Source organism: Bicyclus anynana, chromosome 5 (assembly GCF_947172395.1).
Source record: "Bicyclus anynana chromosome 5, ilBicAnyn1.1, whole genome shotgun sequence".
In the NCBI taxonomy this organism is placed as follows: Eukaryota; Metazoa; Arthropoda; class Insecta; order Lepidoptera; family Nymphalidae; genus Bicyclus; species Bicyclus anynana.
Window position 1 is genome coordinate 11,572,749 of NC_069087.1, and position 26,885 is coordinate 11,599,633.

Sequence of the window (26,885 nt, forward strand, 5' to 3'; positions counted from 1 at the left end):
GTGAAGTGTTAGGGTGGCTCATTGACAATTTTTAGTTGGCCGATGGTTGGACGACTTTTTAATTATGCGTGATTTAGTTGGACGATTTAGTTGGGCATATGTGCGTATATCGCTATACCTGTTCTATAATCGGCCAACTAAGTCGGCCAACTAAAAGTTGTAAGTAGTAAAAAACTATTGTTTATTACAGGTCACAGACCAGACGAAGCGCTGGTCAGCGGCGGTGGTGTGTCGCGACGACGGCGTGGGCAGTCGCGCGCCGCACAAGGCGCACCCGCTGGACGGCCGCGCGCCCGACCCGACGCCCGACAGGCACGCCCAGCACTTCCAGCGACAGTCCAACCGCTTGTCCATGCAGTTCTCCGGACCAGGGTAAGGGAACGTTTACGGTTATGATGCTCAAGTAGTGAAGTACACGCACAATAAAATTGTCAATAGAGCAGGGTAAAAGTCGTGCCGTGTCTGCAATAGTAGGAGAGTCGAAGACGGGATTTTTGCAGTTACTCGAGCGCGGCAGTTAAACATAAGAGACTATACCTTGCACGTTGTTGAGTAGCTCCACCAAGTATGAACTCCTAATATTTTTGAAGTAAAAATAATGAACTTCAAAAATACTCATCCAACACGTCAGATAAGGATAAAGTGTATTAGTTGATAGCTAAAAGGTGTAGATTCCGAAAATCTAACTATTTGACTGTACAAAATAAAACCCTTGTATTTCAGTATCCGAGCCACAAGCGTGGTTAATTTTTTACTTATTTTGAAGTAAATAGTCTCAAAAATAATCTCTAATATATTTTCTGATTATTCCAGTAAGCTGAAGTAATCAAAATTGCCTTTAAAGTCTGCAGTTTTTTTTCCCACCGCTAAAAATGAAAAAAGTATATAACCATTAACCATATAATTCCTATCATCTACGAGTAATCTACCAAATCTAATCGGTCCCCATGACGCTTTTGTAACTGCAAATTTAGCATCCCGGGCTCCCCTACTATAAGTCATACCTAGCTATATTACAGTAGACATTATTTCCTTGGGCATGACAAAACCTTATCCCACTTTATTGACAATATGAGTATTATTGTAGTATGATTATACAAATCTTTCTATACATATATGTACATATATATTCTATATATGTCATACGTAGAAACTCGGTGTAACTCTATAGCATGAGACAGATCGCTCTACAAAGCGAATCATCTCTTTCTGTTTCTACAAGCATACAAATACGAGTACTATACTCATATGTAACTGAATGCAGTTACATATGTGTATACTCTTATATGTATGGTCGTACATCGTTGTTTTTCTATAATTGTCCTGTAGTATGACTCACTAGTCGTGTTTTGCGTGATACGCTTACATTTAATGAATTAGATGCGTAATACAGTAACCTGAGTATTTTTTTGTATGGCCTTAGATAAAGTCGTAAACCTAAATTAAATAACATCGTTCTCATGTGTCTCGTGACCTCATTGTAAATTATTATTTATTATTTGTAAGTAGTATTATTTTAATAAATATTAATAAACATGATCAATATTATCCACCTAAGCGAAACTTTGTGGGTAGACCAATGGAGAATAGAACCCCAGACCTCTCGGAAATTAGTTCGGTAACATAACCGTGGAGTTATTGACGTAAATTACTATAATAGAACAAATAAATCTATACTAATATTATAAAGCTGAAGAGATTGTCTGTTTGTTTGGTTGAACGCGCTAATCTCGGGAACTACTGGTCCGATTAGAAAAATTCTTTCAGGGTTAGATTGCCCATTTATCGAGGAATGCTATAGGCCAGGGTAGGCGAACCAATGGCACGCGTGCCATTGATGGCACGCGACACAATATTTTGGGCACGTCGCCGATCATAAAACATGTGTAAAGTAGGTATTTGACATAAATTATTTGTCATCTAACCTGCAGCAACAGAAGTCACACAAATTTTACAATAATTTAATTTATGCGTGTAATAAAAACATTCCAAAATGTACCTCTTTTGTTTACTAGGATAATGTATAGCCTATAGTATAGGCTATACATTATCCTAGTATTCCTACGGGAACGAGAACCACGCGGGTGAAACCGCGCGGCGTCAGCTAGTAATAAAATAAAAACAATTATTTTGGTATTTTTTACAGAAGTGGAGTATGGCTCGATGCTGCCGACAAAGTCCAAATATACGGCAGCAAAAGTCTTCCCAGAGACGCCAGAAAGGAACCCTTAGGACAAGATACGCCATCAAGCAATGATCTCAATCGGTAAGAAATGTCATTTACCTACTGTATATCCACGAAGGGTCATAAGTAGGCACCTGATGACATTTGTTACATAGAATCTCAATTTCGTTTAAGTCAACTAACATACGTCAAAGATAGTGAATTGGCCTGCAGGATATAAATAAACCACTGAAAGGAAGCTTTTTGTGTTATTTCTAAGGTCACAGCTCATTGGAGCCACCTGGCATGCGACAGGACTGTCTCGCCTCATAAAAGCTGCGCTATGTAATAAACGTATGAGTACGAGTATAGAAGTTTAAATAATAATGGTTTGACATGGTAAATCTTTTGCGATACCGCGACCAACCTTCAATATGCCATGGTCATTGAAATATAATACCTTAGTTCAATGTAGTATTAAATTAAATTGATAATTTAAAATACTTTGCCATCCTATCCCTATGTCATAGGTCTACTAGGCTGCGCTGGTGGTCAAATGCGGGCGGCTTCAATGAGCTATGACCCTCCTCACGATTATCATGCCGATAGATAAAACTGACAGATTAATTCGTCAATCAGAAGGTTTTCTATCTAATCGGTAATCTTTTAAGAAAACACTCACAGTTAGTAGTTAGAAAATCTCCAAATACATAACACGTTACAGAAAGACATCCATATTACTAAACTGGTAATTATATTTGTATACAATGCTTCGGTCACAGTTAATATTATGTGAAGTGTCGTTAGTTAAGTGTGTGTCTAACTGTCTAATCTGTTGGGTTAGAAAATAGCTTTAGAAAATAATCAATCCATATCAATTATTTCAATTTAAAATTAAATATTTTGTCAAGCCGTTTATTTTTATCTCTACAGTATAAATTTCTAATTAGTCTCTAACTCCCTGTTTAACACGATAATAAAGACAGAGAGACAAATTCGAATCTCACACTGTTGAGTTCTAGAAACATAAGTTACACAACAATATTCTTATTTTCATCACTTAAAATATTAATATTTTTATTACAATGCAACTAGTGGACGCCGCGCGGTTTCACCCGCGTGGTTCCTGATCCCGTAGGAATTCGGGGATAAAATATAGCCTATAGCCTTCCTCGATAAATGGGCTATCTAACACTGAAAGAATTTTTCAAATCTGACCAGTAGTTTCCGAGATAAGCACGTTCGAACAAACAAACTCTTCGGATTTATAATATCAGTGTAGATTTAAACTGATAATGCGTAGTAACAGTGACGTGTTTGTATGAATGAATTAATTCCGTGTTTTTAGAGTGGAAGACATGCACCGTTGGGTATCGGGAGTCAACAACGTAGCCAACGTGCATCCAGTGCAGGAGAGGCAGCTTGATCTGTTACCGTCAGGTAGGTCTTTTCTTTTTAATTCTAAAAGCACACCTTCACACCTCTTTCGGTTTCTACACGATATCGTATTGGAACGCTAAATCGTCTAATTCTAAAGACTAAGACCGGTTCGGAAAGTAGGTTCTGCTGAGAGCCGGCAAGAAACTCAACAGGTCTCGAGGGATGGGTAATCTTTTGTCATACTGTATATACTAAATGGCCTAGTAAACTTCACCGTTATCAGCCTTTTTAAATGGTCCGCTGAGCATTCTAAACTACCCATATTTATTTACCGAAATAGGGTTTAGAGCTTAGTTATAGTGTATAGCTTAGCTATGGTGTATACTGTTATATCCAGACAATTATGATAATGTCATGTCATCAACCTATATTCGGCTCACTACTGAGCACGAGTCTCCTCTCAGAATGAGAGGGGTTAGCCCAATAGTCCTTCACGCTGGCCCAATGCGGATTGGCAGACTTCACACACGCAGAGAATTAAGAAAATTCTCAGGTTTCTTCGCGATGTTTTTCCTTCACCGTTTGAGATACGTGATATTTAATTTCTTAAAATGCACATAACTAAAAATTTGGAGGTGCATGTCCTGGACGGGATTCGACCCTACGCTCTCCGGAATTGGAGGCAGAGGTCATATCCACTGGGCTATCACAGTCTTTTATGATAATGACATGGTCTTAAACTACAAGGCACGAGAGTGTGTTTCTTAAAAGTAAGAAAGCTCAATGTAGCTACAATAATCCCGACCCTGGACTTTAAGTTAGGATCCAAGATGTGAAACGCGGCAGCGTAATATTTTTTCGATTTTTCTACTACCCCTATTTTGGGATTTCCTATTTTTTTACAACTTGTTTTACAGTATTATCAAATACCTCTTTTAGGAGGTGGACTTCGACTGATATGATGATGGTAAATACAGAGTTTTATTATGGTATTAGGTAACAGCGAGCGCGCAGTGTCAGGCATGGAGGTGCCTGTCAGCCCCAGCAGCAAGGTGCCGTCGGGCGCGGTGACCACTGTCCCGGTGACGCTGGTGAAGGGGGAGAAGGGGCTCGGCTTCACCATCACCACGAGGGACAACCCCACCGGAGGACATTGTCCTATCTACATTAAGAATATTTTGCCAAAGGTGAGTCTAACATTCGGTAAGGAATCAGGAGTCTTGACTATACATGACTCAGGGCCTTGTAATATGTCCAAGCAGTGGTGTAACCTCGATGTAACTACTGGCTTGTTACGTAAGATATAGCATCCGCCTTTCCGTTTTCCCCACCATCTTCAATATGGGTATCTTCAAGCATGTCCATTCCGCCTTTCCGTTTTCCCCACCACCTTCAATATGGGTATCTTCAAGTCAAGAGTGACTATATATAATTCGGCAAATGCGTTACGTCATAGGATGTATAGAATGGCAGAGCTCTCAACTTTCGAGGCTGTGAGCTCAGAAGTAAACTAACTTTAAAAAGAAGTGGCGGTTTAACTGAAGCCCTACCTAATGACGTCACGGGCCTCAAGTACGCAGCTGACGCAAACCCACTTATCAATAAGCATTATGATAAAAACTATAACGGATAGATATTTTTGGAGTTTACTCCTTAAGAATCAATTTTTATATATAGCCCCCGGTATGAAAAAATATGGGCAGTAAAATTCGATGAACGAATGACAGCGTTACGTTTTTGTGCGCAACCTATTCTGCGCACCTTTCACCATACGCTGACGCCAACAGCGTACACATGAGTGCATCTCTCTATTACAGTCGATCTGAGTCGGAGCTGACACACACTTTTTTGTATTGCTTTCAGGGTGCTGCAGTGACAGACGGTCGGCTGCGCGCCGGCGACCGGCTGGTGTCGGTCAACAAGGTGCCAGTCGCGGGGCTCACTCAGCAGCAAGTGGTCACGCTGCTGCGCAACACGCCCACAGACGCCGCCGTCGACATTGTCATAGAACGAACACATCCACATAGGACGCAGGTACGTACGCTTATATATACCTCATCATCATCATCATTACCAGCCGATGGACGTCCACTGCTGGACATAGGCCTCTTGCATGGACTTCCAAACAAAACGGTCTCGAGCCGCCGGCATCCAGCGGCTCCCTGCAACCCGCTTGATGTCTTCGGTCCACCTAGTGGGGGGTCGACCAACACTGCGCTTTCCGGTGCGAGGTCGCCATTCCAGCACCTTGGGACCCCAACGTGCGCAACGTGTGTGTCGTGAAGAGAAAACGATATAATATTATTGTCGACCAATAGGAGCCGAATCGAAATATTGTTTTCTTGTTCGTTGCGATAGGACGTAAGAGAGAGCTATATTTTTGATACGCTGCTATTAGTCATAATGTCTTTTTGACTTGACGAGATGTGGCGCGCTTCTTGGGCCTACAAATCTGTTTAGCTGTTATAAATGGTGTGACTTACCTGTCTTTGTTTTAATTATAAATGAATTTCAATATAAATATACGATATCGGAAACCGCTTTACATAAAATTTGGCAGGGAGATTTAGTTTTAGACTTTTAGATTATTTTTCAGACGTTTTCAGACTGCTAAGAATGGATTTTGCGACAGGGCCGGATTAAGGAAGTCCAAAGGCAGACAAAGTTGTTGGCTTCCGTAAGAATAAATAAACAAGTGTATTTTTTTGTTCTAGAGGGTAGAACCACAACAAAGTCCAACCAAGTATGTGGAGAAGTCAATCGGCCCTACACCCATCACACAAGCGAAGCCAACTGAAGCTAACAAACCCGAGAACGGCCGCGTGTCCAGCATAGTGAACGCGATCAACCAGAGCAACCCCACCAACAACTCTGTAAGGGGTCGCATACCAAAGAGCTCCTCGAAGGACGACCTGCTGAAGGACCAGTCAATAGATACAGCGATACAGGAAGCGTTAAATTCGTCTTCTAGTTCGGTAAGAATTTAAATGACTGTAAGGAAGAAGCTAGTCGTACGTAAACCGTACGAATTATTATTCATACGGATATAATGTTTGACAATTACTTTCATTTACATATATTTTTTTCTCTACTTTCATATTTTATTCTTTATAAAAACCACGTCCACACGTATAGAACAATTTGTTTTAATGTTAGGATTATTTATTAAAATTTCAAGACAAAAGTTAGTTTTTAATGATTGAAACGTATAAAATTTAAATGTATAAAACAACGGACAGCATATTTTTTCCAAGTTATTCATCTTACATACAGAATACAGAATCTTTCGAACCCTTTTATTTTCCTATCCAACCCCTAACCCCTAACCCAAATATAAAATAGATACGCCTATTATCTCAAATACGTCATTTAAAACATTGTTGCAATTTGTTACTCCGTTTTCAGAATTATTGTGTTTTTTCCAGCTACTTGGTTTACGGAATCGCCTCATCATGAGGTTAGACGTACCAGTCCATGACTCGGAGAAGGCTGGGCTCGGCATCAGTGTGAAGGGCAAAGTGACTGTTGGGCCGGATCCTCACGACCTGGGCATCTTCATCAAATCCGTACTACATGGAGGTGCCGTGTCCAGGGATGGAAGGTAAGGAACTTTTGGAGGACAAATTAATTTCATATAAATATTACATCCTGTTTGAAATGTTTATTTGCGTTTGTTTAGTACGAATTAAATAAATTAACTACTAAACCGATTTTAAAAATTCTTTCATGGATGAAAAGCTACACTGTCAGCGAGTAGCTTAGGTTATATATTTTTTCTTCGTATTCCCATGGGAACGTGATCTACGCAGGTGAAACCACTGTTCGCTGGTAATAAATTATTCTAATGTAGGAGGTACATCTTGAACGATTTTTGCCCATAATGGTCAATTTCATATTGGCTTGACATTTTAGCCGTATGAATTATATAATTCGTACGGTTTACGTGTCTAGCTTCCGAAGATAGTGCAGAAGTGTGTGTGTGTGCAAAGATCTACCCACTCTTAAAGAGAGGGAATAGTCCCTCCCTCCAACAGTCCAATATGATTGGAAAAACTTTAGAGTAGGGCCGGCAGGTTTCTGTCTCTACTCTTTATTTATTTATTTTTTTTATTTTTTACGAGTTAGCCCATGACTACAATTTCAACTGATGGTAACTGATGATGCAATCAGAGATGGAAACGGGCTAACTTGTTAGGTTTAGGATAAAAACTACACCCCTTTCGGTTTCCGTATTGTACCGGAACGCTAAATCGCTTGACGCCTTTGCCGGTAGGGTGGTACGTAGCCCCCGCCGAAGCCTCCCTCCAGCCAGAACTGGACCAGTTAAGTAAATCAAAATCAGCCCAGCCGGGGATCGAACCCAGGACCTACATAGTGCAGAAGTGTGTGTGAAACACCTATATGTCTTATAGTCTGATGAGATAGTCCGACTTGATTGGAAAAAGATGAGGGTAGGGCCGACAATTTTGATCCCAACTTTAATCCCAACAACTTTACCTAACTAAAGCTATTGAAAATGCTCGTGTATTTTACAGATTAAATACAAACGATCAGTTGCTAAGTGTGAACGGCGTATCACTGGTGGGACAATCCAACGCCGAGGCGATGGAGACTTTACGGCGAGCGCTGCTGCATTCAAAACCCAACGTGCACGGCAGTATATCGTTGACAATTGCTAGACGGACTGGTAAGCATTTAACCATTACATTTGACCTTGATTTTCATAGTGAGTTTAACTATTAACTTAGAAGCTACCAGACGGACAGCCCGTCCGTTGTCTATTAAAAAGTCTGGTAGATCAAGGGTATTATGTAAGTACTAATCATTTTCAAAAACTCCTGTAGGGGTGAGAGTTATTACTGATTGACCTATGTCCTAATAAATATGCTGTTAACCCAATTAATGTCTTGAATTGGTTCCTTAAATGTCTGTAAATCTGTATAAAAGATCGACTAAATACAAGATTGTTAAATTACGAATTGAACGGCTTCCAGCGATTCCTTTGAAATGCGTACCTTATTTCGGAATTGACTGCATTGCTTAAGTACCTATAAGTGCCACAAACTTATCTGACCCAGTGGCCAAAAAGTACGTAGTAAGTAAGACCCAGTGGAACTGACGCAAAAAGTATATGAAGTAACAGGGCTGGAAGAACATGACCAGGGGAACAAGATCCCTCGCGCCTTACTTGGGCAAGGAAGCATAGCCTCAAGGCCTGTACCCACCACCCGAATTTGTATCTGGGAGGAGACTCTCTCACCAGCCCCGCTAAGCCCTAGCCCCAGTTTTCGAAGCATTAGCGATCGTAGAAAGAGAATCGACGTGCCACTTGGCTGATAAGTTAGATGGCCAGACAATTTTGTAATACTATACACACTTAACAGAATCTTCATTTTACAGATAGTATGGACAGCTTAGCGAGGTGGAAAGATGACACACCACCAAACGGCAACGACACGACAAACTCAAACGAAAACAGTAACTCGCAAAACTACAACACAGTCATATACAACACGACACACGACAATGAGAACAAACCGCTAGATAATTACAACCAAAAACATGAAGCCAACAAAAATGGCTTCGACAATCCCGAGCTTAGAAGTACGAAGAAACATGCATCTATAATCACAATAAACAACAACAACAGTTGGGTTTCAAACCAATCGGACGATAGTAAAGGTTATTTGGAAAGGGACAAAGATACGATTCCCCATGATAGTAAAAGGGATAGCTTCGAATGGAGTCGACTGGACGGATGGAATCCTGTGATCGATCGGTTGACTGGTCTTCGGAATGAAAGTTATTATATGGCGACTCAGTTGGACGTGCCGTTGTCGAACGGACACCATTACCGACCGAATTTGGGACATGTGCATATGTCGCGGTCGCCGCCAGCTCACCATAATGTTATCATCGAAGAGGACTATGGGACGAGGTAAGATATCCCACGATTATTTCCATTGCTCAAGTCATCTGAAAGATTTGGTTGTTAGAGTGCACGCAAGATAAGTCTGCGCGCAATTGGGCGCGATAATGTTGTCATCGTTAGTGATCTCTTTTACCCGCCAAGAGGTAGATAGAGATAGACTACAAGATGGCGGCACTTTGATTAGTTCCAATTTTGGCGACGCGCAAACTTATCGAGCGCGCACTCCATCGAAAAATTACTTTAAACAGGAAAATTTAGCTTACTTTTAGCTGTTTTCAAGGAACCGTTGCCTAAGCTTTGTCAAACAGATTATTTTTAGTTTTTTCCAAAGGTTCTAGATTTGCAAAACATTGGTAAGGCAAGATTCTAGGCGAGCGCGTGCCATCTTAGACCTCATTGAATTGAATTGAATATAAAACAAAGATTAGATTTTACTGTCTGATTCATCATCATCATCATCATCATATTCGGCTCACTATTGATCACGAGTCTCCTCTCAGAATGAGAGAGGTTAGGCCTTAGTCTACCACGCCAAATGCAGATTGGCAGACTTCACAAGAGAATTGAGAAAATTCTTAGGTATGCAGGTTTCCTTACAATGTTTTTCCTTCACCGGATGAGACGCGTGATTTTTAATTTCTTAAAATGCACATAACTGATAAGTTAGAGGTACATGCCCTGGCCGGATTCGAACCTACGCCCTCTGAAACGAAGGCAGAGGTCATATCCACTGGGCTATCACGTCTCTTATTCGTCCGTCCGTTATTCGTCCGTCAGAGGCAGCACAGCCGGCGAGTCGGGCAGCGAGAGCGGCGGCGGCGCGTTCAGCAGAGACGCGGTGGGGCGCCGCTCCATGTCGGAGAAGCGGCACGCGGCGCTCGACGCCAAGGCCACCGGCACCTACCGCAAGATCAAGGAGACCAAAGCCATCAACGGTATGTTGTTTCGGCACTTTTAATGGCGTTGATAGCAGGTGAACAGTCACGAGTACTAAAGGACCAGGCCCCGTAGCCAAATGGCACGTCGATCCTTTTTCTACGATCGCAAACGCTTGGAAAAGTAGAAAAATGTATCGTCCTCATCAACCCATATTCGGCTCACTGCTGAGCTCGAGTCTCCTCTCAGAATGAGAGGGGTAAGGCCAATAGTCCACCACGCTGGCCCAATGCGGATTGGCAGACTTCACACACGCAGAGAATTAAGATAATTCTCTGGTATGCAGGTTTCCTCACGATGTTCTCCTTCACCGATTGAGACACGTGATATTTAATTTCTTAAAATGCACACAACTGAAAAGTTGGAGGTGCATGCCCCGGACCGGATTCGAACCCACACCCTCCAGAATCGGAGGCAGAGGTCATATCCACTGGGCTATCACGGCTGTATCAGAAAATGTATGGGAATGACATTTCCTATCGACAGGTCACGTGATCAAGATCTGTCATCCACATACATTTTTCTAGTTTTCGAAGCGTTTGCGATCGTAGAAAAAGAATCTATTATGAATTATCGATTTAATTTATCGATGATGATTAATCTGAGCAAATTAGTGACAATGCGGGTTATCTGGTGGTCAGTACCTAAGCATTTTCTCGTGTAGACTTAAGACATTATCGACCAATAGCGACAGAGTTGAAATATTGCTCTTTCTCTATTGTCCCAACACTACGAAAGAGGGACCGATATTTTCGATTGCTATTGGACGACATCAGCTGTCTTTATCTCGTCTCTAAATGTGCATCTCAGGCCTAATGTCATTTATCTGGGGCACCCAAGAAGAAAACCTTTTATTTCTAGAGTTTCCCCGCTATTAATTTATATCTATTAATATGATTAAAATAGTTTTAAAAACATATCATTATAATAAGAAAACGCATTGTTTTAGCCATGCAAGTCGGGCCTGCGCTGGGGATGAGGAAGTCATCGAGCCTAGAATCTCTTCAAACAGCTATCCAGGAAACACAAAGGAAGCCGATCCGGAACGAGCCCATCTATGCGAGGGCACACCCACGTTAGTATTTATATACAATCGTAGAAAATCCGCATACGACTTTAAAATGTCTTGTTAAAAAAAGTCTTAAACTTCTTTCCTTCAATAATGACATTTCTTAAAAAAAATTATATACAGGGTGTCCTTATTAATGGATAAAAATTATCTAAAACTAATTTGAACAGTTTTCCTAAACAAGGGTGACCAACAAAAATGTTAAAACATTATTTACAAAATCAGTAATTAACATGTACCTACATAGGTAATTTAATCAGTAATGTTTAACAAAAATCAGTTCTTCAAAATCTTAATTCCAGCAGCTACAGTATTAAAAAAAATGATTCAAGATAGAAAATTTGAAATAATCCGCAAAACAAATATAACTTGGTCACCCTAGGGATTTTTGGAAAACTAATCAAATTAGTTTTAGATAATTAGATGCTGTAAATACCTATAATGTTATTTATGTTAAAATAACAATACACTGTAAGTTATGAAATTTTTTATTTAATGTTTTGTAGTTAATTGTGTTGCTCTTATTGAAAGGGAAACAACAATTAAAGCTGTTACACTGTTTATTAGATAATCACTGTTGCTTTAAAGTCTTTTGATACACAATCTTTTATAATTCTATACACTTTTTACTTTAATTTTTAACATCTGAGTCCCCAGATGTCACGACAATCTTTTTCGCTCCTAAAAGCCCGGTGACAGGTGACAGTTGACAGTTGACAGTCGCCACAGACCAAGAAAGGTGCTGTTTACATACCATTTGCGTTTTATCCATTACGGGACACCCTGTATATTTCTAAAATATAATTAGGATAGAATTCTTATATTAAGATTTCTTTAATCTCCCAGCGTTGAAGCACTGGCTCACGGATGACAATGCAGCGCCTGACGTCATTGTGCGCGGCTCCCCGCAGCAGTCTTCACTCTCACACAAGAAGCCTTCGCTGCTCAAGTCCTTGTCTACTATGTTCAGGTTCGTCACACTTATTCTTAACCAAAGATTGAAGAATGATCCAGAATGAGTCGTTACAAGCAGCGTGCTGAAGCTGGTAAAACCACATAAAAAACAAACGACACGCGTCTCCTAGACATCCGCATATACAAACTTTTTTCATAATTTGTGTTTATAAGTCAATATAATAATCAATAACCAATAAAAAATACTCCATCTTGTTTCTTTAGTTTGTGTTAACAGTTAAAATATTCAGTAAAATAAGACGCCATTTTTCTTGAATAATATTGAAAATTACTGATGCGACGCTTCGCTCGTACTGACACGAGAATGTATTTTTGAATTTTGTATTTTGGAACGGTTACAACACTGTCGTGTCCGTGCGTTCTATCTGCCTTAATTAATTTTTAATCTGTGTTCTTAACATATCATTTTTACTTGTGGTATTATTATTGTACTCTCCATTTTAAGGAATACTCCTCGACATTAATTATATTGAAACAGCTGCCTACCAATAAAACGTTTATCATGTAAGAGCCGTTATTCGGAGTCTCCCATTTTCTGGTTGCCTGTTATTTAAAAAAAAAACCCTAGACTTAGAGAATCCAAAGAGTCAAACATAATATTAAAGTATAAAATGGTTAAATGGTGACGCCTGGCCTGGGTGAACTGTATTTAGAGAAAAAATTAGTGATGGAAACCGGAATACCTCTCATTGGAAACTAATACAATCAATCAATGGTAGGACTACTGTAAACGGAAATGGAAACTGTCTCTCTCAAAATTTTAAAATATATTTTTGAGACCCTGAATAAGGGCTCCTACACAATAAATCTTTTTAAAACTGCTGACAATAATTTGTAAAATATTTTTGACGACATGCCGACGACCTAGCAACAATATTTTACATTAACTACGCTGTATATCGACCACTTTATGTAAACTGTTTCCATCGTCAGCAGGATCGGCAAGCCGAGCAACAAAAAGACTGAGCCCGAGGCGTACGGGCGCGCGCAGCCGGGCCGCTCGTCCGAGAAGTCCATATCGCGCGACCTGCTGGAGAGGCACAACAGGATCGACGAGCGGATCGACGAGGCGGAGCCTGCGCTGCCGGCCAGGTGAGATTCATGGATAAACTGTAGCATGCATTGCTCATCAAATAAAATAATTTGTTTTTTTTATTCAATAATAAAGTTCAGCTAATGCCAGGCGTTCAGCTCGCTTTCGTGGTGGCGTATGCTGTGCAATCAGATAGTGTCCGAATTTAACCTGACGTTTTAAAAGTACGTTTTAGAAATAAATAATGACTTTTGACTGTTTGTGTTTACATCGACGCGTCCTTGGGCTGAAAATTAAAGTTAGTGATCAGATCGTGCTTGTTGCGTTAGGACGCTGCACGCGGTTATTATTTTAATGTTTTTTATAAATTCATCAAATTTTTCAACCAAACGCGTTTGGTAAATAATTAGTTACTGTCATTTGGTAAATATTGGCTTGTATTGTCAAATTATTTAAAAATTTAGATTTTAATGTAAAAATTTCAAAAAAATATAATTTTTTTTAAATCTTGTATCGAAAGACCAGTAAAAAAAGTGTCAACTAGCCTATTGTAGTGATGTGATAATACAACATTTGATAACATAATAATGTTGTGTAGAGAGGAGAGCCGGTCGCAGCGGCAAGGCAGCTCGGAGCGTATCCTGCGTGCGGAGCGACGCAGCGGTCCGCGCGCCGGACGCACCGCGCCCGCGCCGATGGTAGGCACCCTTATTACTTAACTAGTGGACACCCGCGACTTCGTTCCCGTAGAAATCAATGTAAACTTTCAAGCCCTATTTCAACACTTTAGAGTTTAAATTAAAAAAAAAAATTTAATCTCTTTATATTTCTTTTTTTTTTATGATTTTTGAACAAATTTTTAAAACTGTAACTCTAAAAATTAAGGACTTTCCATACAAACTTTCAAACACTATTTCACCCCTTCTTATTTTATTTTCGCAATAAAAAGTATCATATAACCTTTTCTGTATTATGGTCTTAAACCGTGCCAAGTTTCATTAGAATTCATTCAGTAGTTTCAGCGTGATGCCCAAAAAACTAAAATAAACACTATATATATAGATATTTTGAAATATTTTGAAATTTTTTGTGGGGGGCATTATATAATCGATACTGAAACTAAAAATATATTTTTTTTTATTTTTTATCTGTCTGTCTGTCCGTGTTTATTTTCCTTTATATATATATATATATATATATATATATATATATATACAGGAAGAAATTTTTTTTAGTGCGGATATTTTTATATTTTGTACATAAACAAAATTTAATGATCACGTATTTTTTCTTTTTTTTTTTAACTCAAAAATAACAAAATTATCGTTAGCTAAAGTTATTTACTTTTGAACAGAATTTTAGGGTCACCCTATTGTGCGTTTATTTTATTTTCGTTTGATACCTAAAGGACGTCACCAGATCACTTTTAAGCTGAATATATCTTGTTTAGTAATAATATGTACATTATTTTGTTATTTTAGAGACATAAATTAAAAAAAAAATTACATAAAATGTATCGAACTGTTTGTAGATTTATATTCTATTAATGATACAGAACCACGAAAAAAAATATCCGCACTAAAGACCGAATCACCCTGTATATATAATTATAGCTGAGTGTAATTCCAAGTATTTTGTTATTCTTAGCGAAAACCGACAAATTTAAATGCAAACGTCACAGTCAATCATCTAGTGTACGTTTCGCTGCGAAATTGGAGCATTGGAGAGTCATCACCTCAGGAGATGATGACTCTACAATGTGCGATTGCGAGATGTTGATTGTCTCCGCAATTGGGGTGCTGTGATTTAGATAAGATGATATAAAATAATATAACCTAGAAATAAACACTGACATAAATATAACAAAGTGGAAATAATTAATAAGAGTGGTCATCTAATTTGAATATTTTACAACTACTACTACTATTTCTAATTAAAATATTGTTTATTTACAAACAGGCCATGGACAGCGCTTGGGGCCCGACCGGGCACTACGTCAACTACGAGGAGATACAGCAGAATCTGAAGTGAGTATTGTGAATCCTTTCCGTTATATATCAAAATATATACATATAAGTATATAAGTAGTTGTCCGTACAGCGCGCGCCGCGAGAAGCTGAGCGAGGTGCAGATTGGACAGGTGCGACGCGGCGCGCATCGGGACCCGCCGCCAGCCGATGACAGGTGACTTGCTAACTCTACTCATTCTAACTGACTTACATACTTTATTTATTGAAGTGAAACTTCTTCAGGCGCATGAGGGTAAAATTTTTACAGATGTGTCACGCCGGTATGCAACGGAAGTGTCGAAAAAGAGAGAGAGAGCGATCGAGACTGATTGAGAGAGTAAGACAGGGCGAACGTAGCATGAAGCAACTAGCCGTGGAGTGAGAGTAGAGAGCAAGCAAGTGAGAAAGATTGAACGAGAGAGAGAAATCGCGCGAATGTAAATATTAAAGAAATAAATTGAAAAAATTAAATTTATAATTTACATTAATTTTCAACACCTTTCCTCTTAGTCTCGGAAATCTAAAGTTTTAGATTTGTATAAATATAAACAAGATTTATAAATTAGTTCGCCAAAGAAGTTTAACTTCTGACATGTGTACTTTGTATGCACGCATTTTTTTATTTATTTAATAATCAAGCAATACCACACATAACATTATACATTATAATAATAATTATACTAGTTAAATTTTATTATATAATCTTAGACCATTAATAACGGTCTAAGTATATAATGCAAGTTATGGATACCCAGTTTGGGCGTAGTCTTTTGTCGAGTGAGTGATAGGGAGACCGATTTTACTTTTTACTTCTTAGCCTGTAGCCATGTGGCATGGCAATTCACTTTTAACCCCGTGACGTGTCAGTCTGCCTATGGCACCATAGCTGCCGGACGGATGAAGCGATTTCAATTTAGTTATTTGTGTGAAAGGTGACTTACGGGCAAGTTCTTAGATCTTGATGAAAATCGGTTGAGACGTTTAAAAGTTGTGGGGGTGAAAGTGGGGAAGAATAACCGAATGTCTGCGAATGTCTGTGGGGTCTCAAATGAAAGTGCACTGAAAGAGAATATTGATGTTTTGATCGAGAATATAATTAATAATTTCATGACCTTCGGGGGTTTTTTAAAATTTTTCAATTTTATGTTATGCTGTTTTTATTCCAAACGTAATAAAAATAGCATAGGTAGATAAACGTAATTAGAAAAGCTTCGAAATTATAAAACGTTTGGGAATGACATTCGCTAGCGACAGGTCACGTGATCAAGGTGCCGATCGGATCTGCCATTCCCATACATTTTGTTAGTTTTCGAAGCGATAGTGTAGTGTAGCGTTTTGTAGTGTAGAAAAACAACCGACGTGCCACATGGTTAAGACCCTTTGTCCTGTAGTGTGCATTGTGCATACGTACGTATTGCCCTTATGTCCTTTACGATCTTGACGATGATATAGTAAACGACAGTGCTTCCCAGCAACACCAACACAAGCTACACAGTGCTTTCGCTGGAAAAAGCGAGGTCCCTGATATCTGACGTCACTCGGACGCAGTTTTTTTAACATGGGGTCGCCCGGACTGATACAGTCAGACCAAAACCCTTTCAGAAAGGCCCTTCCATCCCCGTCCTAATGTCGTTCCGTATGCAGTACCTATAGCCGTCAGTCGTGCTGTTACTATCCCATCAGACTTAGATAATTCATAATCAACCCATATAGGGCTCACTGCTGAGCTTGAATCTCCTCTTAGAATGAGAGGGGTTAGGCCAATAGTCCACCACATTGGCCCATTGTGGATTGGCAGATTTCACACATGCAGAGAATTAAGAAAATTCTCTGATATGCAGGTTTCCTTAATATGTTTTCCTTCACCATTTAAAAAGTGTCTAAGTATTTTATGTATTTATTTATGCGATTGTATTGTATGCGACTAACTCAAATACTCCGCTAGGATTCTAGGAATTCTCTAGAAGTATCCATTGAATAGAATTTAAAATAACCACTATTATGTTAGTGTTTTTGCTCTAAGATAAATGTTTTGATTTTTATCAATTGTGTTTCTGCGCGAATTGCAACCTTGATTTTTAACCTCTACGTACGTTATTCAGACGTTATCCACCATTAAATAATTTAGATACAAATTATAGCATAATAATTAATCATCATCATTATCAACCCATTTTTGACTCACTGTCGAGCTGGAGTATCCTCTCAGAATGAGAGGGGTTAGGCCAAAGTTCCACCATGCTGGCAGACTACACACACGCAGAGAATTAAGAAAATTCTGGTATACAGGTTTCCTCACGATGTTTTCCTTCACCGTTTGAGACACGTGATATTTAATTTCTTAAAATGCACACAACAGAAAAGTTGGAGATGCATGTCCTTGACCGGATTCGAACCCACACCCTCCGGAATCGGCGACAGAGGTTATATCAACTGGGCTATTAAATTAATAATATAATTAAATCCTAAAAATGCAGAACCCTATTTTAACCCTGCAATTTGTTTTTAGTCATAAGCTTTAGTTCTAGTTTAATTTAATAATCCCGAAGTACCTATTCCCTACAGGAATAGCAGGCACTTTGCGGGAGCTTTTATACTGATTATAGATTCATATTAGGTACCTATACTATGTATATTTGGTAGCACAAGCTTTTTCTAAGATTTAGTATGATTCTGGATTCTATTACATACCTACCTTACCTCTTTATTCTTTAACTTTTTTAGTTTCTTGTTAAGAATAATTTTGAATATAAAGTTAGGGTTCATTTACACGAGTGGCAACTCTACCGACGACCGCAGTCGACTGCAGTCGGCAACGTCTCGGCGGCAGGCGACGGCGTCGCCGACTGCAGTCGACTCTCGGCGGCGGTCGTCGGTAGCAGCTGCCGCTTGTGTAAATGAACACTTAATATCTTTACTTCAGATAATATATTTATTTACCCGAAATTATATTTTAGAGTAGTTAATGCAAAATTTTATAGTTAAGCATTACATTTAATATGTATTTAATAAAATATTTCTTTTTCCTGCTTCTGGTCGTGTGGCGGTAAGATGCACGTGCTTTGTAATTATTGAGTTCATTTTTCGTACGTTATTGCTAGTTTGAGTTTTAAAACATATACAGACATACCAACATGTTGTCGATTTCTCATATATTAAAACGTGTTTATACTATAAAGATACAAATTCAATAGCTATAGCTTAGCAAGATTGTTGATGACACTCCCATGGTATGCGGGTGACGGTGGACGAAACACACGAAAGTGTGAAATTGTGCGCGCGGGGCAGTGGCCGGAAGTAAGGTGCATTAGTCGTGGGCAAGATATCTAGAGATATTTGAAAACTTATTCGTAACCTAGTAAGTTATGTGTAGCGGTCGACGTACCTATTTGCGACATCGGGATTGTTATGAACGAATTTGCCAAGTATTTAGTAGTAGTATTCTGATAAAACGGAGTTGGAGTTGGTACGTCTGTGGATGCCATTACGTAGTGTCTATTAATGTTTGCGTGTCTTGGTAATAAAACCGCTAATTTTGCTTTGTAATATTATTATTAAAAAATTACTGTGGACATAATGGAAAAAAGTAAACCATTAAATATAAAATTTTTATAAAATTCTAAATCGCCGGTGCGTTCAAGTAATTTAAATAAAACAATAAAATCTAAAAAATGTAAATTTAATCAATTGGATGAACTTTACATATATTGGAACCTTCGTAACTTTGATTTTAAGTTTTCGATAATCTAAAAATATTATTACTTGACTTTTCGAAACTGCTCGTAAACGAATCCTAATAGAAATAAATGCTTATTGACTTTTGACTGTTGGACATGAAAATCTATTATATATATATATTTATATATATATATATATATATATATATATATATATATATATATATATATATATAAACTAAAAAATAATAATAAATATTTTTAACCACTGGCTCTTGAATATTTAACAAGTTGATAAGAATCATACTTGTAGGTAAGTAAGTATCATAAAATCAATCCACTTAAATAGTACTTCTTAGTTAAGTAACTATATTAATTTTTGTGTCCTATGAAATCTAAAAATATATATATATATATACTACAAGTATGATTCAAGAGCCAGTGGTTAATAACCTTCACGTGCTTTGTAATTTTGCAGGCGAATAATATGTCACATTGTCCTTGCCTTGTATTACAAAATAGATAATTGTATAATATCAGTACTCTAAGATCTTAGGTCACATACTCCTACGTGTTTCAACATTTGCTGTCATTTATTATATTACAAGGAGTTAAAGGAAGTAGACCAACTTTAATTTGCTACACATTCAAGCAAGCTGTTATTACACTGTACAAATAGAAATAGTATATAATACTTAATAGAATGCAGTCGTCGTTATCAACCCATATACGGCTCACTGCTGAGCTCGAGTCTCCTCTCAGAATGAGAGGGGTTAGGCCAATAGTCCACCACGCTGGCCCAATGCGGATTGGCAGATTTCACATACACAGAGAATTAAGAAATTCTCTGGTATGCAGGTTTCCTCACGATGTTTTCCTTCACCGATTGAGACACGTGATATTTATTTCCATAAAATGCACACAACTGAAAAGTTGGAAGTGTATGCCCCGGACCGGATTCGAACCCACACCCTCCGAAATCGGAGGCAGAGGTCATATCCACTGGGCTACCACGGCTCTTGGAATGCAGTACAAAGTAGAATTAAATTATACAATGTTAATAAAATCTGCCAACCTGAATCAGAAAAACATGGTGTGTTCTAAGCTATATAGGTCACCTCTCCTGTACGATGCGAAACGTAACAAAAATAATACGAAATCACGTGACTTAAGAATTACAGAGAATTACCATATGTTTTCTGTGGAAAATTATTAACAGATATCTAGTTGGTAACTTGCGTATACTCGTACGTCCACTAAAGTTCGTTTCATGTAGGATGGTGCAGGTGACAGTTCGTTTCAATCTTGATGAACATCATACAGGCGTCACTGTACCCATGCTATCTGAAAAATACTTTAACATGTTATGTGAAAGTTAGTGAACTGGCCAGCTGGCCTTGTAGTAGGACACTAAAATAGGCTGATAGTGATGATGATGATTATGAAAATGATGATGATGAGGATGAAGATGATGATGATGATGATGACGATGTTTATCTATACTTCTATACTAATATTATAAAGCTGTAGAGTTTGTTTGTTTGTTTGATTGATTGATTGAACGCGCTAATCTCAGGAACTACTGGTCCGATTTGAAAAATTCTTTCAGTGTTAGATAGCCCATTTTTCGAGGAAGACTATAGGCTACATATTATTCCCGTATTCATACGGGAACGTGAACCACGCGGGTAAAATCGCGCGGCGTCATCTATCTAGTGTCTTAATATAATATGTAATTGTTTGTCCTCACAGCCGTCGAGCGGGCGCGGCTGGCTACCATTCCCAGCGCTCATGCAAGGAGAGCGGCATACGTCCCCAGTCTAACTACTACGAATATGAGAGCGCGCCGCCCCGGCGACCCGGCAAGCTGTCCCACTACCACTGAACACTACCGACCGGTAATCCTTCCTACCACGGGACTCTACCAACCGGCAATCCCTCCTACCAAGGAAAACCAGCAACCGGTAATCCTCCCTACCACGGAACACTACCAACCGGTAGTTCTCCCTACCACGGAACACTACAAATCGGTAATCCTCCCTACCAAGGAACTCTACCAACAGGTTATTCGCAATACCACAGAACATTACCGACCGGTAATCGCTCCTGCCACTGAAGACTACCAACCGGTAATCGCCATCGACATAATCATCCATACAGATGAACTGAGATGCGATTGTTACGATTGCAATTGCCTTGCTATCGGGATAATTGTGTGAGTGTGAACCATGAAAAATACAACTGTGACGAATCCAGTGTTGAGAAATTTCTCACTTTCTATGAATGTATTCTATACTTATAAGAATTGTAAGCTGTCCAATCGGTAATGGTTATTATCATCCATACATATAGGCATAAATAGAAAAGTGTCTTTTACTTTTTGTGACGTCACAGTGCACGCTCTAAAATTATACTTTATTTTTAACCGACTTCCAAAAAGGAGAAGGTTGTACGTTCGGCTGTATGTAAATCATGTTAACTCCCTATTGTTTTTTCATTTAGTATGGCGCCTTTACAACACTGTTTAACGTCACCATAAAATATGCGCTATTTGCTTTGAAAATGGCGTGAAGGTTTAAAAATGCTTATACCAGTGATTTAAGTAAATGTTAAGTTATGAACCTGGCGCGTTCACACATTTAAAAACTGTCTTATTATTCGGCCGCTCAGAGATTGCGTTTTTGACAGGTCGTTTTAATCTATTGGGCGGCGGAACTGTAACTGAGAATAATCGTCTTTAATAAGTATACAAAAGTGATTCACTGGAAATTCCCACACAACCAATTCACGTTAATAGTTAAGTTTAACTTATCATGCAAATTGAATAATATATTGTGCTTATTTGTATGAAGTAACCTTCAGACATTCGTCATAATGTTATCTAAAGACCAATAGAGTTAATACGACCGCTGTGATTCATCTGCCTTTCAATAGACATTACATACTTTTTTTTTTTTTTTTTACAAGTTAGCCCTTGACTACAATCTCACCTGATGGTAGTGATGATGCAGTCTAAGATAGAAGCGGGCTAACTTGTTAAGAGGAGGATGATAATCCACACCCCTTTTTTGGTTTCTACACGGCATCGTACCGGAACGCTAAATCGCTTGGCGGTACGTCTTTGCCGGTAGGGTGGTAACTAGCCACGGCCGAAGCCTCCCACCAGCCAAATTAACCGTCCATAATATTATAATGGGGATGATGACTTTTGAATATATTGATATTTATGAGAATTCGAGAATATTACCTAATTAATCTAATATATAAAAAACCAAGATTGTCTGGATGTTTACATAATAAATAAGATTATAAAATTTCAAAATCTACTAAAATTCTTTTATCGTAATTACATGAAAATTCATATATTTTTTGCGTGACATTTTAACAACTATAATACTTAACGCGCAAATAACAAAGATATTTGTTATTTTGTTTGAACGCTCATACAAATCTAACGATCAGCGAATCAACGACGTCATTAATTCGTGCCATTTTGTGTGGGGCGTTTTTCAGGGATCCGCGGCAGCGACGGAAATCTGACCCTTTAAATCCCTGTAGCTCCGAAAGTAATGATCGCAGATATCCTGTTACTTATAGAAAATTGCTTTACTATTAGCATTCTCAAAATTTATATACAATTTTAAAACTGTCATCATCCCTATTCAATATTCATATATTATATAATATACATAAATAAAGACTTGTATAACGCGTAATCTTCTTCAGACATACTGAAACATGAAATTTGAAATATTTTACTCTTTACATGTTGGGGTTGCAACAACCCTTATTCACTCGAGCAAGGGTTACAGGATTGATTTTTTGGTTGCTAAAAATAATTTAAATTGGGTTATGAATATTGTATTGATTAATTTATTATCACGAGGTGCCATTTTTATATGATGGTAGTCAGTTTATATTATTTTGTGTAAATCCTTGTAATTTTTAATATTTTGTTTAATACTATTATTTAACAATTACAAATTATACAGGCGAAGGGAAATATTATGTTCGTTAGAATTATCTATACGCAGTATATTTGAAACTGAAACGGATTTTTTTATTAGGATGTTTTGTTAATAATTTTTAAATGACTTACCTCACAAGAGTTTGTATAAATATACATTTTTTTATTACATACAATTTAATCTTACACTTCTGCCTCATTAGTGGGTTGTCCTACGTAGCGTTTTATTTATATTTTAAATAATATGCCACATAGTAAGCGTTGCGTCGCAGGCGACGTTTCAACGGATTGACAGACGAAACACGAAGCGAAGGGAGGGTGATGCGCTGCCCTGTTTGGGCTCCGGTGTTGATCCGTTGCGACGACGTCACGCAACGCACTAATGAGGCTTCGCCCTAAGGATCTTTCTTAAACATGAACTTGTCGCCTTAACGTAAACTGGTGCTTGGTTATTTTTGCCGTTTTACAAACACCTTCAAAATGTACTTTGATTCAATGAGACTTTACGTTTAATATTATTTGAATATGATTGTGATTTGAAGTTATATTTAGAGAAGTATGAATAATCACTTGCTTGTCTCTGACGATTTATAGTAATTGAACATAAAATTTTAGAAAAATAAATTATTAAAAATATGTAACAAATCCCGTTTATAAGATTAATTTGCTTGCTAAAATTGTCATAGTAAAATCCTTAAAACAGCGTAAACTCTTTATAACGTTATTCATCGTAACAAGAAACTTACCTACTAAACCGCAGAATTGCGCGGAATTTGGTTGTTTTACCTTAAAACCGATTGAAATAAAAATTACAAACTCTATCACGAAGCATTCTCTATTAAGAAGGAATACGTACATTATTTAGACGTGGTATATAATTATTGCTATTAATATGTATGCTATAAGACACTGTAAAATTGTAGAGCCTTTTACATCGAATACATCTAAAAATACAATTCAAAATCATAAATTCATGAAACTAGGATAATGCAAATGGTAATGTTTTTATCTCTCATTTATTTATTAGTTCTTTTTTTATAATTTTTAACAATGTCAATATAAGTATAAATTACAAAACACTATTAAAAATTTATATCTAATGTTTTTATTATTAAACGCGCGTACAAAAAATCCAGGTTCGTGAAAAAATTTGCAACTATAAAAACTCGTCTATAAAAAGTTTCATTTGTTTGAACACAGCAATCTAACCGATTATTATTATTATTGAACGAGTAACAATTTGCAAAATCATCTTCATTGATTCTATAGATAGTATTTAAAGGCGAACACAGTTCAAGGTTTAAAGGATCCTATTTGCAGAAAATCCCGAACTTATTTGCTTTCTATTGGGAAGCAAATAAGTTCGAGTTTCATCACTATGGACTTCCACTCCTGGACATAGGGCTCTTGTGAAGTTAAACAAACACAATACAGCCTCAATAGCCAAGTGGCACGTCGATTCTTTTTCTACGGTCGCTAACGCTTCGAAAACTAGAAAGATGTATGGGAATGACATTTGCTATCGACAGGTCACGTGGTCAAGATCTGTTATTCCCATATATTTTTCTAGTTTTCGAAGCGTTAGCGATCGTAGAAAGAGAATCGACGTGCCAGTTGGCTAGGGGGGCAGTTTGGACTGCCATAGCGGTCCTCTGTTACGTAGATGATTTCATAGATTTACCCAGTTGGGGGTCGCCATTTCAATACATATATACCTGTATGTATATCATCATAAATATTTTTTATTTTAATTGAAAGGCCTAATCTGCGAAAAGGTATATGATTTATCATTTCTAATACGTTTGTTTTTTTTAATTCAGTTCTATATTAGGTTATCTATGATTGTTAGTCTCCAGCCGTTTAAAATATCTTAGGTACGTCAGAATATGCAGAAATACGTTACTTGTACATATAAAATTCTGAATCCGGGATAACTTTCCAATAATTTAAATTGGAGGCTGGAGCATAATAAACGTGGAAGCAAATATCAAATTGGAGATATTTATATATATATTCTAATATGAAAAATTGTGAGCCTACTGCAATTTCTAAAATCAAATTATACTAGGTACTTAGTAATTTAGTATACATAGTAGGTACATACCTACCTATACTTATTTATATTATAACCAGAAATCAATTCAATTAGGTATGTACTACGTAAGTAGGTATTTCTACTTGCTTTACATTTGTCGAAAACCTTACAACGTGGATTTAAAATATATTCAGTAAGCAATATTTAAAAATTAGGTATTTTTGGATGCGTTTAAAATCTTTTGATCCAACGTTATTATCTTCCATAAATCCTTGCCCTGCATCAGCGGGTCTTTTGTGCTTTAGAAGAGTTTATTTTTATCTTATTTTCCTTATATTTACAAAACGTCGTCCTTTTACAAGTGATTTGTAAATATCCCTTATATTTTAAGCAAATTACCTCTTAATACGGTAGGTATTACATACATTCCTACTTAAATTCCGTGCGTAAGTTATAAAACAAAGAAGCTTTAAAGTATAGTAATAGTTTATAGTAAGCTAAGTTGTATCAGTAGTAAATACATTTGTTAAAATGTTAAAATAAACCGACTGACTTAAGATATCCAATTTGTCTAAGTTTTTTTTTGTCTCGATTCGATAATACATAAACTAATCAATATTACTTATTCCGTTATCAATCAATAAGATTTTCATCGTTATACGTTAGTTATTTCTTATCATTGTGATATTTACTTTGTAGTTGATCGAGATGTTAAATACAGGTTCATTAGGCCGCGTATACATATGTGCCATCCGTCACTCGACGCCATTTGTAAAGCTTTGCCACACATAGATACTATACATACTGGTACTATACATTAATCAGAAAGACGAAGGCAATGTGCCCGGGAAAGTACTTACATTACTTCAAGTATTACTACCATTAATCATAGCTGTTCTTTAAGCTTAGCTCTGTCAGTTGGACATATATAGTTACCGGTATATTATGATGGGATTTGTTTAGATATGTACTTCGTTAACTAAAAATAAACACCTCTTTTACGGATTATCTTGATTAGAGACTGCAAACGCAGTTTCTTTGATTGGAAACCTAAACACCACTTTTGCTTTTGCTACACCACCTAAACTTAAAAGCTTACTTTGGCTCTGTGTGGCAATGGCATCGGCTGGCTTGTGGCATGGCGTAGAGTGGCGTGTCACACATGTGCGCGTGCCTTTATGGTGATATATGAAAATAATTGTTAGAAATAATATAGATTTAGATATAAAATGCTATGAGTTTGTCTTGTAAATAGAAATGAATGTATTCAGAATTATGTTATACCATGTGACTTGTATTAATGTTATAATGAGAACAAAATGTTAATTAATTGTTTTGCAAATATGTGTTTGCAACTTATGAGTGCCTATACCTGCTCTTGTAAATAGGGAAATCATTTGAAGGTATAATTTTTGTATAATTTTTTAGAGATATTGTAATCTATGCGATCGGCCATCTGTACCTTAAATAAATAAGTATTATCTCTGTTTTTTCGTTTTATTTGTCTTTATTGATAAATCCTAAAATGTAAATTATATTCGAACCCGTGATATCCAGTATTTGAGTAAAGCTAAAAAATCTACCTGTCATATCTATCTTGGTTCCTTGTGGACTACGGAACCCTAAAAATTTGCTGATTACTTAGGACTAGTCGCCAAGCACTTATCTTAACAATATGGTAGTTAAAAGGGCAAGGTCGTCGTTCGCA

At 37.5% G+C, this 26,885-nt stretch overlaps 1 protein-coding gene across 1 annotated transcript in view; it reads left to right on the forward strand.

Annotated features, from left to right (window-relative positions):
- The window catches only part of LOC112053199 (partitioning defective 3 homolog), a 54,180-nt gene extending 27,516 nt beyond the window's left edge, over positions 1 to 26,664 (forward strand). Inside the window, exons 5-21 of the mRNA XM_052881689.1 lie at positions 191 to 372; positions 2,147 to 2,266; positions 3,513 to 3,604; positions 4,541 to 4,731; positions 5,408 to 5,578; positions 6,259 to 6,519; positions 6,970 to 7,145; positions 8,080 to 8,231; positions 8,945 to 9,482; positions 10,254 to 10,411; positions 11,362 to 11,487; positions 12,328 to 12,451; positions 13,393 to 13,548; positions 14,088 to 14,187; positions 15,449 to 15,516; positions 15,590 to 15,673; positions 20,928 to 26,664. Coding sequence (XP_052737649.1) covers positions 191 to 372; positions 2,147 to 2,266; positions 3,513 to 3,604; positions 4,541 to 4,731; positions 5,408 to 5,578; positions 6,259 to 6,519; positions 6,970 to 7,145; positions 8,080 to 8,231; positions 8,945 to 9,482; positions 10,254 to 10,411; positions 11,362 to 11,487; positions 12,328 to 12,451; positions 13,393 to 13,548; positions 14,088 to 14,187; positions 15,449 to 15,516; positions 15,590 to 15,673; positions 20,928 to 21,060 — 2,832 coding nt within the window. The 3' untranslated portion in view covers positions 21,061 to 26,664. The remainder of the gene's footprint in view (positions 1 to 190; positions 373 to 2,146; positions 2,267 to 3,512; positions 3,605 to 4,540; positions 4,732 to 5,407; positions 5,579 to 6,258; positions 6,520 to 6,969; positions 7,146 to 8,079; positions 8,232 to 8,944; positions 9,483 to 10,253; positions 10,412 to 11,361; positions 11,488 to 12,327; positions 12,452 to 13,392; positions 13,549 to 14,087; positions 14,188 to 15,448; positions 15,517 to 15,589; positions 15,674 to 20,927) is intronic.
- Positions 26,665 to 26,885: the final 221 nt, after the last annotated feature.